Source organism: Piliocolobus tephrosceles, chromosome 11, assembly GCF_002776525.5.
Source record: "Piliocolobus tephrosceles isolate RC106 chromosome 11, ASM277652v3, whole genome shotgun sequence".
Lineage (NCBI taxonomy): Eukaryota > Metazoa > Chordata > Mammalia > Primates > Cercopithecidae > Piliocolobus > Piliocolobus tephrosceles.
Window position 1 is genome coordinate 10,335,417 of NC_045444.1, and position 17,955 is coordinate 10,353,371.

The following is a 17,955-nucleotide window of genomic DNA, read 5'->3' on the forward strand; positions in this document are numbered from 1 at the left end:
TTCTTTGGTTTCTGCGACCATTGTGATTTAGAATTTATCAACACTTAATTGTACTGTTTCTGGAGTCTGTGGGTAACAGGAAGCTATATCAATGTAGATCTTTTTTTTTTTTTTTTTTTGAGATGGAGTCTTGCTCCATCACCCAGGCTGGAGTGTAGTACCGTGATCTCGGCTCACTGCAAGCTCCGCCTTCTGGGTTCAGGTGATTTCAAGTGATTCTCCTGCCTCAGCCTTCCAAGTAGCTGGGATTACAGGCGCCTGCCACCACGCCCAGCTAAATTTTTTGTATTTTTAGTAGGGACGGCGTTTCACCATGTTGGCTAGGCTGGTTTTGAACTCCTGACCTCAAGTGATCCACCCGCCTCGGCCTCCTGAAGTGCTAGGATTACAGGCATGAGACACCGCACCTGGCCAATGTAGATACATTCTGTATAAACATTTGTGAAGAATTATTTTGAGAAAATAACAAATTAATATGATTAAAAATGACAATATGTTACTCACATGTTCAAAGGCTGTTTTTCATTTTACATGCTAACAGATGCCCAGACCACAGTAGAATTAATCAGTGCATGTTCCTAGTCTGTAACTAAGCTCTGTGGGAAGATTCCCCTGCTTTCATTATAGTAAAGGTTTACCACTTTTTCTTCTGTCTTTATTAAGCTTGTCATTTTCTTCTTTTTGCATGATTCTCACAAATTATTTAGTCAATTTCATTTTCAGAATGTTGAAACACAGAATGTACTTTTCTCCTCCAACTCAATTAGCTGTTTTTGTTTTTCTACAGATGATTCTTTTATTAGGCCAGTCACATTTTGGATTGTTGGGGATTTTGATAGCCCTTCTGGACGGCAGTTACTCTATGATGCCATCAAACATCAGGCAAGTGTCTGTGACTTCATTTTATGTTTTTGTTTGCAGCTGTAGTTGTCCTCGTGGGCGTCGCTGTGCGGCTCGGATTGTTCAGTGGGAGTTGGGAGTCCTGCTTTCTTAATGCTCGAGGGAACGGAGCATTGTATCTGTAGAGCTCTGCCAGCTCTCAAGAAAAGAGATCTAAGACTACAGTATCCAGGCTTTGTTGAACTGGGTAGATTCTTACAGAGAAAAAAATAAACAGTGAAATCCTCGTCATAGACAAGTTTTATCACATGCCTGTTCATGTTCTTGGCGCAGAGTTGCTCCAACAGTTGTGTTGTCTACTGTATCGGGGAGATGGGGTCCTTACCACGACAGAGGTCTGGACGTGGGGTAGTAGCACACAGGAATGGCAGCGTGTGGGTTTAGTAGAAGTAGATCCAGATGCACTGAGGGATACACACAGACGTTCTGAAAAGATATGCTGCTGTGAATAGCTGGGCTTGAGTGAGTGGCGATGGCAGGTGGTTGGGAAGCAGCTGATTGTTCTGGAGAGTGTCATCGTTAGAGGATGAGATGGCAAAATTATTTTTCCTGAGCTGTTTCAGTTTGCATCTTCGTCCGTACCTCCCAACCCTCCTCATGGTCCCCTTTCCACCCCGTACCTGGGAAGGCTTACTGAAATAAGGAAATATCCAGGTGGTTTCAGTTTCACTCATGTGCCGAGTGCCTTTATTGATCAAGGAGTGAACCAAAGGCTGTGGTCCATTCGAAGTTAGATCAGGGCAGTTCTCGCTAAGGGCAATAGTTATATGTGAAAGGCACTCTAACACAAATGTGTAAAGCTTCACATGGTGGTAAGGTAGGAGAATGTGGAAGGAGAGTTGCATTTTTTAATAACTATTTTAATTAAAATAAAATGTAGGTTCACAAGAAGTGTTCAAATCATAGGATACACAGTGTCACAAAGAGAACACACTCTTGTGACCACCGCTCAGGTCAAAAAATAGAGAATTCTCAAATTCCTAAAAGCCCTCCCATACTTGTGCGCAGACACTACCCCTCTTCCCTCTTCTCATGTTAGCGAATAGGTTTGCCTATCTTTTAGTTTGGTAAAATGGAATCTTATGCAATTTCATTTGTGTTTGTCTTCTTTGCCCAATCTTTTGTGAGATTTATTCATGTTGTTACAGGTAGGTGTATATAATCCTTTTTCATTCTGTAGTATTATATCGTATGGCTGTACCACAAAGTTTTGTTTGTTGAAGTTATTTGAAGGACAGCTGAGTTTTTAGCTTGGTGCTATTCTAAGACTGCTGTGACGAATATTCTTGTATGTCTTTTGGTACACCCAAATGTAAGTTTCTATTGCTTATGTTATTGGTACAAGCCGTTTTTTGGCTTTGTGTGTCCTGGGACACACAAAGCCAAAATGTGGGAAGGCCATGTGAATGAAGAAGGATTTGAGCAGAGCACTGAAAACACTTCTAACACAAGTGTGTTAGAAGAATACAACATGTGTGGTAGAAGAATATAAAATGTGTTGGGTAGAGATGGGACTCTGAGGGTCTGTAATTTATGCTGTATTTACAGGGGGGGTAAGAAATGAAGTTGGAAAGGTGGGCTGGGAACCACTTCATGTAAAGTTTTGAGTGCTTGATGATGGCATTTTAATTTTATTCTGAATGCAGAGAACTACTTGAGACTTTCTTTTTTTTTTTTTTTTTTTTTTCTTTTGAGATGGAGTCTCGCTCTGTCACCCAGGCTGGAATGCGGTGGCGTGATCTCGGCTCACTGCAAGCTCCACCTCCCAGGTTCATGCCATTCTCCTGCCTCAGCTTCCTGAGTAGCTGGGACTACAGGCGTCCACCACCACGCCTAGCTAATATTTTTGTATTTTTTTTAGTGGAGACAGGGTTTCACCGTGTTAGCCAGGATGGTCTTGATCTCCTGACCTCGTGATCTGCCTGCCTCGGCCTCCCAAAGTGCTGGGATTACAGGCATGAGCCACTGTGCCTGGGCGAGACTGTTTTTTTTTTTTTTGAGATGGAATCTGGCTTTGTCACCCAGGCTGGAGTTCAGTGGCGCGATCTTGGCTCACTGCAACCTCCACGTCCCGGGTTCAAGCGATTCTCTTGCCACAGCCTCCCGAGTAGCTGGAATTACAGGCTCCTGCCACCACGCCCGGCAAATTTTTTATATTTTTAGTAGAGACAGTGTTTCACTCTATTGGCCAGGCTGGTCTTGAACTCCTGACCTCGTGATCTGCCTGCTTCGGCCTCCCAAAGTGCTGGGATTACAGGCATGAGCCACTGCGCCCGGCCGGAGACTTTTAAGAGAGATATTATTTGCTACTTATCGAACATGACCGATGTTAATGCTGCTTTTTAAGTTCAAAAACATCTACAGTATGACTCCCGTTTCCCATTTTGTGAACAGAAATCCAGTAACAATGTTAGAATAAGCATGATCAATAATCCTGCCAAAGAGATAAGCTACGAGAACACTCAGATCTCCAGAGCAATCTGGGCAGCTCTCCAAACTCAGACTTCCAACGCTGCTAAGAACTTCATCACCAAAATGGCCAAGGAGGGGGCTGCAGAGGCCCTGGCTGCAGGAGCTGACATTGCGGAGTTCTCTGTTGGGGTAAGGCTCCGAGCCTCTCATGAGGCTGCCGCATTCTGTCTGCCACGGAAGCTCACCCACTACAGCTTCCGTGGTCCATTCATGATCGTGATTTGTCATTTTAGTCCTGAGTCTCGGGGAATTCTTGTTTAATTTGGAAGAATATTTCCAAGAAATAATTCCGTCACATTCCCTTTATTACTTTTAACCTTGCCTAGCTTTCGTGCGGTGCATGATTTGAGTTTTTGTGAGTTTTAAGTATGGGGCCATTTGTTACGCACAGTTTTTAAAAGAGACAATATGGCTTATTTATAGAGCAACTTGTGAGCCAGTTATGGGTTCAAGGCTTATATGTTCTTGATGTGTTTCCAGAATAAGCCTGTGTTTATTCATTTATATTTTGTTACTTATTTTTTGACACATTTTTGTGGTTTTTAAATTTTTTACAGAATGATGAGTATACACTATTTGACGTTTCAGTTAGGAAAAGAGGCTGTCACTGGAAATTAGCAAGATTTAAAAATGCAGAGTGAAGGAATGATGAATAGTCTGCCAGTCGAACAAATCACAGGAAAAGATAAGGAAATAGCAGTTACTCTAAGTAGTAGGGAGATGGCAGGGAGACTGGAGAATTGACACATCTTAATTATGAAAATTAGTTATCACTACCCAGGGAAAGAAAATTTTATGGTTTATTCACTGTGTTTATTTGTTTATATGATTTGCTTAATAACGACTATTTTTCCTTAATAATGATTACTTTCCTAGGGAATGGATTTCAGTCTTTTTAAAGAGGTCTTTGAGTCTTCCAAAATGGATTTCATTTTGTCTCATGCCGTGTACTGCAGGGATGTTCTGAAGCTGAAGAAGGGACAGAGGGCAGTGATCAGCAATGGAAGGGTGAGGATTTGTCAAGCTTGACTTCACATTAGATCGGTGAACAGTCTTTGCAGCATTCTCCTCTGAAGCTAGTAAACTCTTCAAACAGAGCCACTCTTTTTTCAAAGGTGATTGGGGTTTATGAAGTGCCATTGATGTTTCTGCCTCCTATTTCCAAGGAGCTGTGCTTTTTGACACAGACAGATATCCCCGTATGATAGAGCCTTCCTGCTGTTGATTTGTGTCCTGCGATTGTGTGAGGCGGTGAGAGTGTGGTGGCTCTCAGAAAGTCAGTCAGTACGGCCTTTGACACATAAAGTAGCCTTTGTTGTTTTTATGCAGGGAGAATTAATGAAAACTACATTACGATTTTATTTTACTTTGGAGTTTGCTTACTGTAACATACTGTGATGCACACAGGTTTACACTGTGTCCTTGAGGAATTGATAAGTAAATAACTGCAAGTATTTGTTTTGGGCTTCACTTTCTATTATTTCACTGATTTTATCTAGACATGTACCTGTCTCAGGTCTTTAGGGTGATCTGGTGTATGAGATAGCCTGAGGACGCCACAGGGTTCCTTACCAGCTTGCTGAGTGCAGGCAGCCTTCCAGCTCTGAGCCCTGCTCTTCTCTCCTTCACAGATCATTGGGCCACTGGAGGATAGTGAGCTCTTTAATCAAGACGATTTCCACCTCCTCGAAAATATCATCTTAAAAACCTCAGGACAGAAAATAAAATCTCATATTCAACAGCTTCGGGTAGAAGAAGATGTGTAAGTTTTGCCATAGGAGGAATTACAGGGGTTATATAATTGGACTTTCCTCATTGATCAGTTAGGATTGTATGTTGTTACTCATACTACATATCCCAAGGTGTTTTATTTCCAGTTTTAAAATCTGACAGTACTCTTCAATTCCAGTTTTAATGTATGCTTCTGTTGAAACGAGATAATTTATTTTGTAGGGTACTCTCTAAAGAACTGAATTAGTTCTCTTTGTTTTTATTTTTATGATTTTGGGTTGTGGAAAATTTCAAATATATGCAGAAGTAAAGAGGCTAGTTTATTTATTACCTGGAATACTTATGTAAAGTCATACTTTTCCTCATTGTCTATTTGGTTACCCTTCAGTTTTATTGTGTTCAGGAAAGGAAAGGCAGTTTAAATCTTTCTTTTATTTACCAGTGCAGAATATTGAGTTGTTTCCCATGTATCTTCAAAGGTGTGATGAATTGGTTGTTGTTAGTTTTTTAATTTTAATTCTTTCAATATTATTATAAGCTGATTATTTTAGTGTGCTGTTTCTCTTAATGGAAGAAAATAAATTGTTTGGATGAACCCTGGAGTCCATTGTTATACATACGTAGTTTCTGCGTTAAATATCAAATAACTGGGTAGTTGGAAGATCTATTTCTATGTTTAATTTTTTGAGGAACCGCAATACCTTTCCCACAGTGGCTGTACCATTTTACATTCCCGTTGACAATGCTCAAGAGTTCCGGTTTCTCCACATCCTCACAACACTTGTAATTTTCTGGTGCGGGGAGGGGTTTGTTCGTTTGTTTTTTATAATAGCCATCCTCGTGGGTATGAAGTGCTGTCTCCTTGTGGTTTGATTCACATTTCCTTAATGATTGGTGATGTTGAACATCTTGTCATGTGCAGATTGGCCGTTTATATATCTTTGGGAAAATGTCTTTTCAAGTCCTTTGCCCATTTTTAATTGCGTTGTTTTTCGTTGTTGAGATGTAGCGGTTCTTTATACATTCTGGATGTCACTTTCTTACCAGATACATGATTTGTAAACATTTTCTCCCGTTCTGTGGAGATGTGTTCTTTGATGCATAGTTGGAGGATATAAAATTTAAAAGTTCTGCTTGGGAGGTTGCAGTGAGCCAAGATTGTGCCACTGCACTCCAGCCTGGGTACAGAGTGAGACTCTGTCTCAAAAAAAAAAAAAAAAAAAAACAGTGCTGCTGAATTTTTTTCTTACATCCTCATACTACAGAGTTCAAGAGCATGTTTTAGAGAAGTGTTGACTTGGATAGCTGTCAGAGTCAGCTGTTGCCGTGTCTTGTATGACCTGGGAAGAAATCTTTTCTCATTTTGGCCAGTACTGGGGCTACAAATAAGGAGGATCCCTCTTACCTCAGTGACTCCTGAGTGATGCCTTGTCCCGACCTGTGAAACGCTTCCCTTGATGTAGGCCAGGAGGTACTTGTGACTCGAAGCAGTCATGTCACAGGCATAGGCTTGGTGTGGCGTGCTGTTGGACCATTGCAGGGAGCTCCTTGGAGTCTTTTTGGGTGATATAATTGCCAGACTGTGCCTAGAAGACTTGCCTTTTGCCAACGAAGAGATGGCTCTCTATCTTTCCTGGGTGAATTTAGGGAAATCAGGTAGTCATGGGGCCAAAAGATGAATGCTAAAACTCTTAGGCTTCCCAAAATTACCTTGTCTGCATCGGGTTTTCATTAGTGCCAGAGCTGCTCCACCTTGGAGTGGCCCCCTTCTCCGTGACAGCCACAGCTTTCATTCATGACCCAGTCTGCATCCCCAAGGCTGCCCTGAAGCTTAGCTCTGTACACTTTGATCATTGTACTTCATCAGCCTTCAGGGAGTTTCTTGTTGGCCTGCTCACCCCAGTCCACGTAACCAAGTGTCCCTTGACATGTTTTGTAACCATGTTGACCCATCACAGGAAGAGAATGGCCTGTATGATATATATTTGGCATCTATATTGAGAAGTTGAACCAAAATAGTTAATTTGATGTATTTGCTCAGTTCAAAGAAAATGTATGGGCTTAATTATAGTTCAAATACATTTCACAAGTGCTCTTTTAAAATTCTTATTCAGGATTTAGTCTTTGGTTCAGCAAGTTGGAGTTTTTTTTTTTTTTTTTTCAGGTTTAGTTCAAGATCTTTTTCAGTTAGAAATCAATTTTAGATGGGGCAGGGACAATAGTGGTTTACTGCAGTGTTAATTATAATAGTGAAATTAGAAACAACATAGCTGTTCAATGGTTGGTTGAATATTTAGATTATTTTGTGTCCATAAATATAACATTATGCAGTCATAAATATATTGAAATAGGCTGGGCACGGTGCCTCATGCCTGTAATCCCAGCACTTTGGGTCGAGGCAGGCAGATTGCATGAGCCCAGGAGTTCAAGACCAGCCTGGGAAACATGACAAAACCCTGTCTGTACTAAAAATACATTAAAATTAGCTGGGCCTGGTGGTGCACACCTGTAGTCCCAGCCACTTGGGAGGCTGAGGTGGGAGAATCACCTGAGCCTGGAAGCTCGAGGATGCTGAGATTGAGCCCTGGGCAACTAGAGTGAGACCCTGACTAAAACAAACGAGCAAAAATATTGAAATCCCACTGTATTTATTAACCAAGGAAAGGATTTTTATAGTATATTTTAAGTGAAAAAGCAGGCTGTCAGTTAGTATAATTTGTTTATATGTTTTTAAAACTGTAGAATTATAAGCCAAAATATCGGAGCTTATTTCTTGATATTATGTGTAATTTCAGTTTTTGCCTTTGTGTTTATTTTCCAGTGAACTATTACTCTAATAGTCATAAAAAGTAATAGTTTTAAAAGGACAAAGGAGAATGTAAATAATATTGACAGCCTGTAATGGGCCAGGGCCTCAGCTAGGTGCATTACAGAGTTTTATGCAGTTTTACTGGAGTCATGCAGAATGGGTGCTGTCTCCATTTCACGTGTGGGAAAATGAGTAACTTCTCCAAGGTTATACTACTAATCACTCTTTCTTAGTCCTGTCAGTACAGACTTTATACCTGGTTCAAACCATCTTGTTAGCATTCAGTATTTGGGCTGATGATATGTTTGGCAATAATTGGAAAACTTTCAGTTAAAAAGACGCTAAGATTTCTCTGACCCCTTCTTTCAGGGCAAGTGACTTGGTAATGAAGGTGGATGCTCTCCTGTCAGCACAACCCAAAGGAGATGCAAGAATTGAGTACCAGTTTTTTGAAGACAGACACAGGTATAGAATTAATGTTGAATTTGTGCATGTTCTTGAATATTAAACTCTTAACATTTGCCTTTACCTCAGCTCCTTCATTTTACCATATAAGATTTATATGTAAGTTCTTATAGGAATCGAACATTTGTTTGGTGTGCAGTTTATAATACATATATTTGTGTTCGTAGATAAAATTCATATGCAAATCTCAGTTGCATGAAAACTGACATTTATTTCTAACTAAATCTGAAATAACTCTTAGTGCACCCTTGTAGTTGAAAACAGACTGCATTTATTAAACAGAGCAGTTGTACTTTTCTTAAATTCAAGAATAAACAAAGGCAGGTCAGGTTAGCTCATGCTTGTAATTCTCGCACTTTGAGAGGCTAACGTAAGATGATTGCTTGAGCCCAGAAGCTCAAGACCAGCGAACAAAGGGAGACCTGTCTCTACAAAAAAACTTTAAAACATTAACTGGGTGTGGTGGCATGAGCATGTTGTCCCAGCTACTCTGGAGGTAGAGGCTACAGTGAGCCATGATCGCATCACTGCACTTCCAGCCTGAACAACAGAGTGAGACCCTGTCTCACAAAAAAATAAACATTGGCTGGGCGTGGAGGCTCACGCCTGTAATCCCAGCACTTTGGGAGACTGAGGCCGGCACATCACCTGAGGTCAGGAGTTTGAGACCAGCCTGGCCAACACGGTGAAACCCCATCTCTACAAAAATACAAAAATTAGCCAGTCATGGTGGCAGGTCCCTGTAATCCCAGCTACACGGGAGACTGAGACCGGAGAATCGCTTGAACCCAGGAGGTGGAGGTTGCAGTGAGCAGAGATCGTGCCTGGGAGACAGAGCAAGACTCCATCTCAAAATAATAATAATAGTAAAATAAACAGATTATTAAAGTACTTGTCTCGTTCATCTTTTATTGAAAACTTTTTTGTAGTAAAAAATAGGGTTTCATTCTGTCTTCTGCGCTAGGATGCAGTAGCGTGATCTCAGCTGACTGCACCCTCCGCCTTCTGTGCTCAAGTGATCTTCCTACCTCAACCTCCTGTGTAGAATGGACCACAGGTGTTTGCCACCATGCCTGTCTAATTTTTGTAGTTTTTATAGAGATGGGATCTCACTGTGGTGCCCAGGCTGGTCTCAAACTCCTAGGTTCAAGTTACTCACCTGCCTCAGCCTCCCAAGGCGCTGGGATTATAGGCGTGAGCCAATGTGCTTGGCTGAAAACTTTTGTTTTAAATAAGCTTAGCATAATGAGGGAGTTTGCCTTTTTGTTCTTCACTTTTTTGTTTTGAAAAGTTTTTTTTTTTTTTTTTGAGACGGAGTCTCGCTCTGTCGCCCAGGCTGGAGTGCAGTGGCGCGATCTCGGCTCACTACAAGCTCCACCTCCCGGGTTTACGCCATTCTCCTGCCTCAGCCTCCCGAGTAGCTGGGACTACAGGCGCCCGCCACCTCGCCCGGCTAGTTTTTTGTATTTTTAGTAGAGACGGGGTTTCACCGTGTAGACCAGGATGGTCTCGATCTCCTGACCTCGTGATCCACCCATCTCGGCCTCCCAAAGTGCTGGGATTACAGGCTTGAGCCACCGCGCCTGGCCTTGAAAAGTTTTAAACCTAGAAATAGTTGAAAGACTAATATAATGAGCATCCAAATGTCCTTCACTTAGATTCACCAGTTGTTAGTGTGTCACATTTGCTTTATCTCCGTCATCTGCACGTGTGCCTGGTGTGTGTGTGTGTCTGCATGTGTGTGTTTGTGTAGTACTTATAGTAACTGCGTTAGTTTATTTATATGTTTGCATACACACATGGTCATACTTTTTCCTGTGCCATTTGGAAATACATTGCAGACATCCTGACATAACATGTCTGATGTTTTCTGCATGTGTATCCTGAGTGCTAGGACTTCTCCACATTACAATTTTGATATAGTAATATTAAAAAACAATTTCTATTCACATGTCTCCAGTATCTTTGTAATGACCGTCTACAACTGTTTTTTTGTATTTGTTTTGGTCCAGATTACATATTACAGAGTTGTGTCTCTTTGGTCTCCTTTAATCTGGAAGAGTTCTCTGCCATTTTTTTTTCCTAGTCTTTTGTCTTTTACGATGACCTTTTTTAAGAGTCCAGGACAGTTGTCTTATGGAATGTCTCACAGTCTGAGTTGCTTCTTCATGATTAGATGTAATTGTTTCTAGGAGAGAGCCCTGCACAGTAATGTATTGTAGCCTTTGCTATAGCTGGCAGGTATATACATGTACACTGATTGTGCCTTGGAATCCCCAGGGAGGCTTTAGATACAGAGGCCTGCATTCTACTTGTCTGTGATTCTGACCTGATTAGTCTGGCATGGATTGGACTTTGGTTTAGTGGACCTGTGTTTTCTTATGACCAATCCTTGTGGGGATGAGGTTTGTGTGGTCAGATCATTTGATGATTGTAGGCTGGAATGGAAACCCTCTGTTTGCACTAGTTGTGTGTCCTAATTTTTTATGTCAGCAGTGAGTGAAGATTCTTGTGGCTCCTGGATAATCCTTGTGGAATTTGGCCATTAGCACCCAGATTGCACCCATTTTCTCAAGATTTTGTGAACTCTCAGGTAGTGACTCATTAGTCACCAGCGGGAGGAAACCTTTCCTTATCAACCTGCCGTCTTGTTTACCCTTCTTGTCAGAGGTAGCGAGTCCTGAGCCAAGACCTCTTCCCTTTATAGAAATCTTCTTCTCCATGGGTCTCCATGTTTTGTATAATTAAAATACCTTAATTGTAAATTCTATTATGAGACAAATTATAATTACTATTAGAGAAATTCCTCTTATTGGGAGTTGTGTCACTTAAATTAACGTTTATTACATTTAACTCAGAAGTTTCTCATTTATGCTAGAAGTAGAAAGATCTGAACCATCAGTTATGTATATTCTTGCCCTCAAAGTGTAGTCCATGGAGCAGCAGCAAGACATTGTCTGGGAGCCTGTTGGAAATACAGGCTTTGGACCCACACCAGTCCTGAGGAATGAGCGTGTCTGCATTTTAACAGGTTGCTCCTGGGGGATTCCCGTGTGCATTAATGCTAGTGAGCACAGTGTTCTTCGACACTTACTCTGCGCACCCTAGGCAAATGTGTGTAATCTCCAAATCTCGTTCCTGTCTTTGTCACTTTTAGTTTTATTCTGGTCTTTGACCAATATAGTGAATACACTTAAACATGATGTTGCTCATATTGTTTCCATTTCCACACAAATACTCCTCTTTCCTTGCTTTTTTTCTAGTCCCTTTTTCTTGTTCTAGAGATGTGGGGTGAGTAAAGGAGCTCACAGGGTCCGTTTCTGGTGTGCCTGTTGCTGATCACCTCGAACACTGCTGGCTCAGAATGTGAACATGTGTGAAACTCTACCCCAAACCTGGTGTGGGCAGGCATGACTTGAGGTTACCCTCTTGTGTAGAGTCCTGTTTGAGACGCTCTGGTTCCCTTGTGAGCCTTTGTAGAATGCTATTTTCTAATGAGCTTTTCCTTCTAGAATTCTAGAATAGCAGAGAGGTGCAAATTATATTAGGGCAGTGGCTCTCAAAATGTGGCTTTTACTTAGAGAGCTTGTTAAAATGCAGATTGCTGGACCCGTCCCCAGAGTTTCTGATTCAGTAAGTCCGGGTTGGATCCTGTCTTGCTGCTCACCAATGCCCAGGGGAAGCTGATGCCGCTGCTCTGGAGCCACACGGTGAGAACAGTTGTGTTAGAGTAACAGAAGTTTTGTTGTATTGGGAGAATAATCACCGGCAGTGGATTTAATCTGAAATTGTTAATAATACCAGAGATTGAAAGCACCTACCTCAACACGGTCACGAAGCTATTCTGATGGTTATTTCCAAAGCAGTTAAGATGTGAAATAACCTTCATGAGCATGTAAATTGTTTCCAGTTTTCTTGGTTATGCTTTTTTGTGGTATTCTTTTGTATTCATTCCACTTAGGTAAATGTTGTTTGGTAAAAAAATAAAAGTAGTGGTTAGTATGGTAGCCACATTATAGTATTGTTCAGAGCAAACAAACTATAATGGTTTAAACAGTTAACGGTTTTCAAAAATTGGGTATAATTTTCAATCCTTTCAAGTTGAGTCCTTCTAAATGTTCATTAGAGGTCCCTGCTCCTTTTAAGTCACCAAAGTCAGTGTGACTTCACAGGGAGTCCATGCAACAGGAAGTTACCGTTCAGTTAAGAACAGACAAGGGGGCTGGGCATGATGACTCACGCCTGTAATCCCAGTGCTTTGGGAGGCCAAGGCAGGCAGATCACTTGAGGCCAGGAGTTCAAGACCAGCCTGGCAAACATGGCAGAACACCGTGTCTACTAACAATACGCAAATTAGCTGGGCATGGTGGCATGTGCCTGTAATCCCAGCTACTTTGGTGGCTGGGGCACAAGGATTGCTTGAGCCTGGGAGGTGGAGGTTGCAGTGAACTGAGGTCATGCCACTGTACTCCCAGCCTGGGTGAATGAGTGAGACTCTGTCTTTAAAAACAAAACAGAAAAAAGACAAGGACCAGGTGTGGTGGCTTATGTCAGCACTTTGAGAAGCCACGGCAGGAGGATCACTTGAGGCCAGGAGTTTGAGACTAGTCTGGTCAATATAGTGAGACTCCCATCTCTACGAAAAATTGTAAGTTGAGACTAGTCTGGTCAATATAGTGAGACTCCCATCTCTACGAAAAATTGTAAGTTAGCCCGGCATGGTGGCATGTGCCTGTAGTCCTAGCTACTTAGGAGGCTAAGTCGAGAGGATCATTTGAACCCAGACAGTAGAGGCTTCAGTGAACCGTGATCACACCACCGCACTCCAGCCTGGGCCACAGAGTGAGACCTTGTCTCTAAAAAAGTAAATAAGGAAAAGAACAGGCAAAATATCTATAACTTAATGCTGACAAAGGATATGGTGAAATTTATTTTTTTGGCCTTGTAAATTTGTTTAGTTCTTCAGGAAATGTGCTTGACAGTACTTATTAGCCACAAAAGTATTTGTGTCCTTTGACTCCATCACCTCATGTCTAGCACTTCCTTGACTCTAAAGAAATTTCCAAATGTGGAGAAAGTTGGTCGTACAAATTGTTTACAGGTTGGAAGCCATCTGTATGTCCAGCAGTAAAGAAAAGCTGGAGTAAACTCTGACAGCTTCGTTTGGTAAATAGCATATTATTTCTCATTCAGGGTGCTTGTTGTGTAACAGCATGTGGAAATCTTTATGCTACAGTAGTGGGAGATGGAAGGAAACTTTTAAAATTGCTAATCTGTATCTACAACTAATGTTTATACAGGCATCTAGAAAGGCTTACATAGAGATACAGCTAAGTGGGCTGAGACGGAATATTTTGTGATTATATTTTTCCTTTTTGCTTTGCAGGTTTTCTGGAATGCTCTTTTATTATTTTTTAAAAATTGATTTATTCCTTTTCTCTTCGTACTCTTCTTGCCAAGAAGTAAAAATTGGCATAATGTTTAATGACTATCACAGCTAACTTCAGTAGCTTTTCTCAGTTTTTGGTTAAATAAAATTTCAAGCTGTTTTTCCTCTCTTTCCATGGACCTTTCCATCCATTTCAGATCCATTATTAAGGTTTTGCAATCTTTGGGATAGACAGAATCATATAGTTGGCCATTATCATAGTCTAGTCTTTCTAGACCTAAAGTTCTTTGAAATGCTAAGAAGGTTGAAGGTTATATTGTACAAAAAAAGCTTTTGTTTCCTGTGTCCTCCAGGTTAATGTTTTATCCTTTTGATCTTTCAGTGCAATTAAACTGAGGCCGAAGGAAGGGGAGACGTACTTTGATGTCGTGGCTGTCGTTGACCCTGTCACCAGAGAAGCACAGAGACTTGCTCCCTTGCTCTTGGTAGGAACGCTGTGCAGGCAGTGCACATCACCTTTGTTTGAAGTTGTCATATGCTCTGAAATTCACAGAGAGCCTCATTTTCCTTGAGTTATCTTCAGCAGGCACTGGACAATGCTATATGGGGTTCTAGGGCGAGCAGTCTTCACAAAGATTGACAGTGGCTCTGAAACAGCTTCACAGCCCTGGAACGTTGGTGCAAGTGTGGGTGGCTGCCTCATGTAATTTAAAAAAGTGATTAACATCCTCATTTAGAGTAAAACATCCTGGAATTAAGTTGTGCTGTATTTTAATTTATAATGGCAAAGAGGTAAAATAAATATGCTTTTTCATTTTTCCTTTTTTATAACTACCATGGATTCTTTATTTTGGCATGTGTTTTAGACATGTATAGTGTGTTACAATTTTAGGACATTTAAAAGAGCTTTGACAAAGAAACAGTCAGTCCAACATTCATTGCCGAATAAATCCCTAACCTTTTTTGTGAGCCTTGGTATCTCTGTTTTTTCATCGTTTGGCATGTCAGTGGTGACTCTGAGACCTGTAGTTTTTCCATGATCTGCCTGCTGCGTCCCCGCAGTAACTGCCTTTGTGTGAGGAGCAGTGAGCTGCAGCAGCCTACTTCCCATTATTTTTGGCTACGTCCTATGTATGTGTGATGTAGATTGTGCAGTAGAGTTGTGTTTTCCAGAAGTTTCTCCAGTACAGACTCTATCGCTGTTATCTTTATATCTTTTCTTGAGATATTAATATCTCAGTGTCAAATAATAAATTTCTGAAGAAACAAATCCTAAGTATTTTGTCATCTGGTTTTCCTTCTAGGTTTTGGCTCAGCTGATAAACATGAATCTGAGAGTATTTATGAACTGCCAATCCAAACTTTCCGACATGCCTTTAAAAAGGTAAAACATGCTATGTAAGAAAACAGTTGAAGAATGGTACTGAATACAAGGTCTGATATTGCATGTTGGAGGATCAGATGGATTTATAGGTGGACATCATGTTTGAAATGGTCATTTACTAAATGTTCAGTTTTGCCAGATTTCACTGTAATCAGAAGTTCTAGGAACATAGTGTGTTTGTAGCATTTAGGTGGTATTAATCCAGGCTGCTTGCATTTGTGCCTTTTCTTTGATTTTTTCTTTTTTTTTCCCGAGATGGAGTCTCGCTATGTCACCCAGACTGGAGTGCAGTGGCATGATCTTGGCTCACTGCAGCCTCTGCCTCCCGGGTTCAAGCGATTCTCCTGCTTCAGCCTCCTTACTAGCTGGGATTACAGGTGCACACTACAACGCCCAGCTAATTTTTGTATTGTTAGTAGAGACGGGGTTTCACCATGTTGACCAGGCTGGTCTCGAACTCTTGACCTCAGGTGATCCATCTGCCTCACTTCCCAAAGTGCTGGGTTTACAAGTATGAGCCATCACACCTGCCCCCATTTGTGCTTTTCATCTTAAAAGAAGAATATTGGCCGGGCACAGTGGCTCACGCCTGTGATCCCAGCACTTTGGGAGGCCGAGATGGGCGGATCATGAGGTCAGGAGATCAAGACCATCCTGGCTAACACGGTGAAACCCTGTGTCTACTAAAAATACAAAAAATTAGCCGAGCGTGGTGGCGGGCGCCTGTAGTCCCAGTTACTCGGGGAGGCTGAGCCAGGAGAATGGCGTGAACCCAGGAGGCAGAGGTTGCAGTGAGCCGAAATCGCGCCACTGCACTCCAGCCTGGGCGACAGAGCGAGACTCTGTCTCAAAAAAAAAAGAAGAGTATTCATTTCAAGTTGGAATATGCATGTTAGAGGAAGCTTGCTTAGCTATATAGCTATATATTGTCATGAGTTTTGGAATGGTCATTTATGAAAAAAGTCATACAAAAAGCAGTTAGTGTGGTGGCTGTGGGAAATTTCTAACTTGCCAGTGTGCTGTGTTTTATAGGTTAGCTTCTAGGTGGATTGAAACAGCATTTGCAATTAACCAAAGGGTTCCCAGCTTCCACCATTATTCTTGTATAGGGGAAATGTGTAAATTATTAGTGTTTTCAGGACTAGCCTGAGAGTCCAATCAGCTTTTAGGAATTGGTTTTAAAGAGAAAAATGAATCCTCCCTGAAGGGAGGAAAATGCCCAGGACCTAATTGTGACCCTGACAGCCATCCGTGTGAAAGGGTGGCCTCCTCCTCAGTGCTGTCCTTGTTTGCCTTTTCTTGCATCTGTAGCAACCACAGGAGGCATCATTAGGTCAAAGATGGTTTTGGAAACACTTTTCCCAATCTGGAAGGGTACTCCTCCACATCTAATTTGTTTTAACCAGTTGTTTACCTGTGTAAGGGCTTGTACACTCAAGTACCGTTGTCACATAGAAAAATATCTAACACTTTCCTTTTCAATTTCAGCTTTTACCGTTATGTCTTAGAACCAGAGATTTCTTTCACTTCAGACAGTAGTTTTGCTAAGGGTCCAATAGCAAAATTTTTGGATATGCCTCAGTCTCCACTGTTCACTCTGAATTTGAACACACCTGAGAGCTGGATGGTAGAATCTGTCAGAACACCATATGATCTTGATAATATTTATTTAGAAGAGGTAAGACTATCATTGCTTCCAAATACCTAATCATGTGTAATACAGCAGATTGAATCCTAGTCTAGGTGGGCCTCTGAGACATCAGTGTTCAGGTATGATATTTTTTAAAACAACAGCTTTATTCACATGGAACTCATTTTTTTCAACGTTTAGTGTCTTATCCTCATTCACATTTTTAGAGTGACTTCCTTATTTTTTTTTCTCCTTTCTCTTTCCAACCCAGTTTTTATAATTGTATACAGTCATTAACTACGACCATAGCCAAGACGCAGAACATTTCCATTACCCCAAAAGTTCTTTTATACCCCTTTGCAGACATTAGCCTCCTCTCGCCTGGTTTCAGGCAACAACTGATCTGCTTTCTGTCATTATGGTTTTGTCTTTTCTTGAATGTCTTAAAATATGATCATATATTATGTAAGTCCTTTTTGTCTGCTTCCTTTACTTTGCATAAAGCATTTCAGATTTATTCATGTTGTCTCTGAGTGCATTCAAGTGATTGGATTTTGGCTTGCAGGTGGACAGTATAGTGGCTGCTGAGTATGAGCTGGAGTACCTGTTACTGGAAGGTCATTGCTACGACATCACCACAGGCCAGCCTCCACGGGGACTGCAGTTTACCTTAGGAACTTCAGCCAACCCGGTCATCGTGGACACCATTGTTATGGCCAATCTGGTAAATAATCTATTCATCAGATAGTGATATTGTAGTTACGTTAATTTGGGCCCTATAATTTACGATGGAGCAGTTAGCATTCTTAACCACAGAGTGAGATCAAAATTCATTATGCAGTGAATTTGGTCAATATAGAAATCATTAGTTCAGCTAAATTTGTAGGTTGGAATTACATGTCGAAAGAAAAACCATGCTGGAATACTATAACTGAATTGGCTCCTGAAAATAGATTGCTCATGAGCTGACAGCCTTTTTCTTTTCTTTGGAAGTGCGACACTTAAATTCATGCATCACACGTTGATTCTTCCCTGAAGCACAGCTAAAGAGCAGACGATTTCTTGGTGTGACTGGCCTTTATTGTACTAGATTTTTGTTGTTTTTGAGACTCCTGCTCAGGCTGGAGTTCCGTGGTATGATCTCGGCTCACTGCAACCCCCGCCTCCCAGGTTCA

The 17,955-nt window shown here is 41.3% G+C and overlaps 1 protein-coding gene across 4 annotated transcripts in view; it reads left to right on the top strand.

Moving 5' to 3' along the window:
* The window catches only part of UGGT1 (UDP-glucose glycoprotein glucosyltransferase 1), a 108,188-nt gene that overhangs the window by 66,571 nt on the left and 23,662 nt on the right, over positions 1–17,955 (top strand). For all 4 annotated transcript variants that reach the window (XR_002734397.3, XM_023225571.2, XM_023225569.3 and 1 more), the window contains 9 exons: positions 788–882; positions 3,295–3,501; positions 4,249–4,380; positions 5,004–5,134; positions 8,282–8,377; positions 14,149–14,251; positions 15,071–15,150; positions 16,639–16,828; positions 17,346–17,504. Coding sequence is in view for 3 of the 4 variants with exons in the window: in XM_023225571.2 (XP_023081339.1) it covers positions 788–882; positions 3,295–3,501; positions 4,249–4,380; positions 5,004–5,134; positions 8,282–8,377; positions 14,149–14,251; positions 15,071–15,150; positions 16,639–16,828; positions 17,346–17,504 (1,193 nt within the window). In the remaining variant the exon portion in view is untranslated. The remainder of the gene's footprint in view (positions 1–787; positions 883–3,294; positions 3,502–4,248; positions 4,381–5,003; positions 5,135–8,281; positions 8,378–14,148; positions 14,252–15,070; positions 15,151–16,638; positions 16,829–17,345; positions 17,505–17,955) is intronic.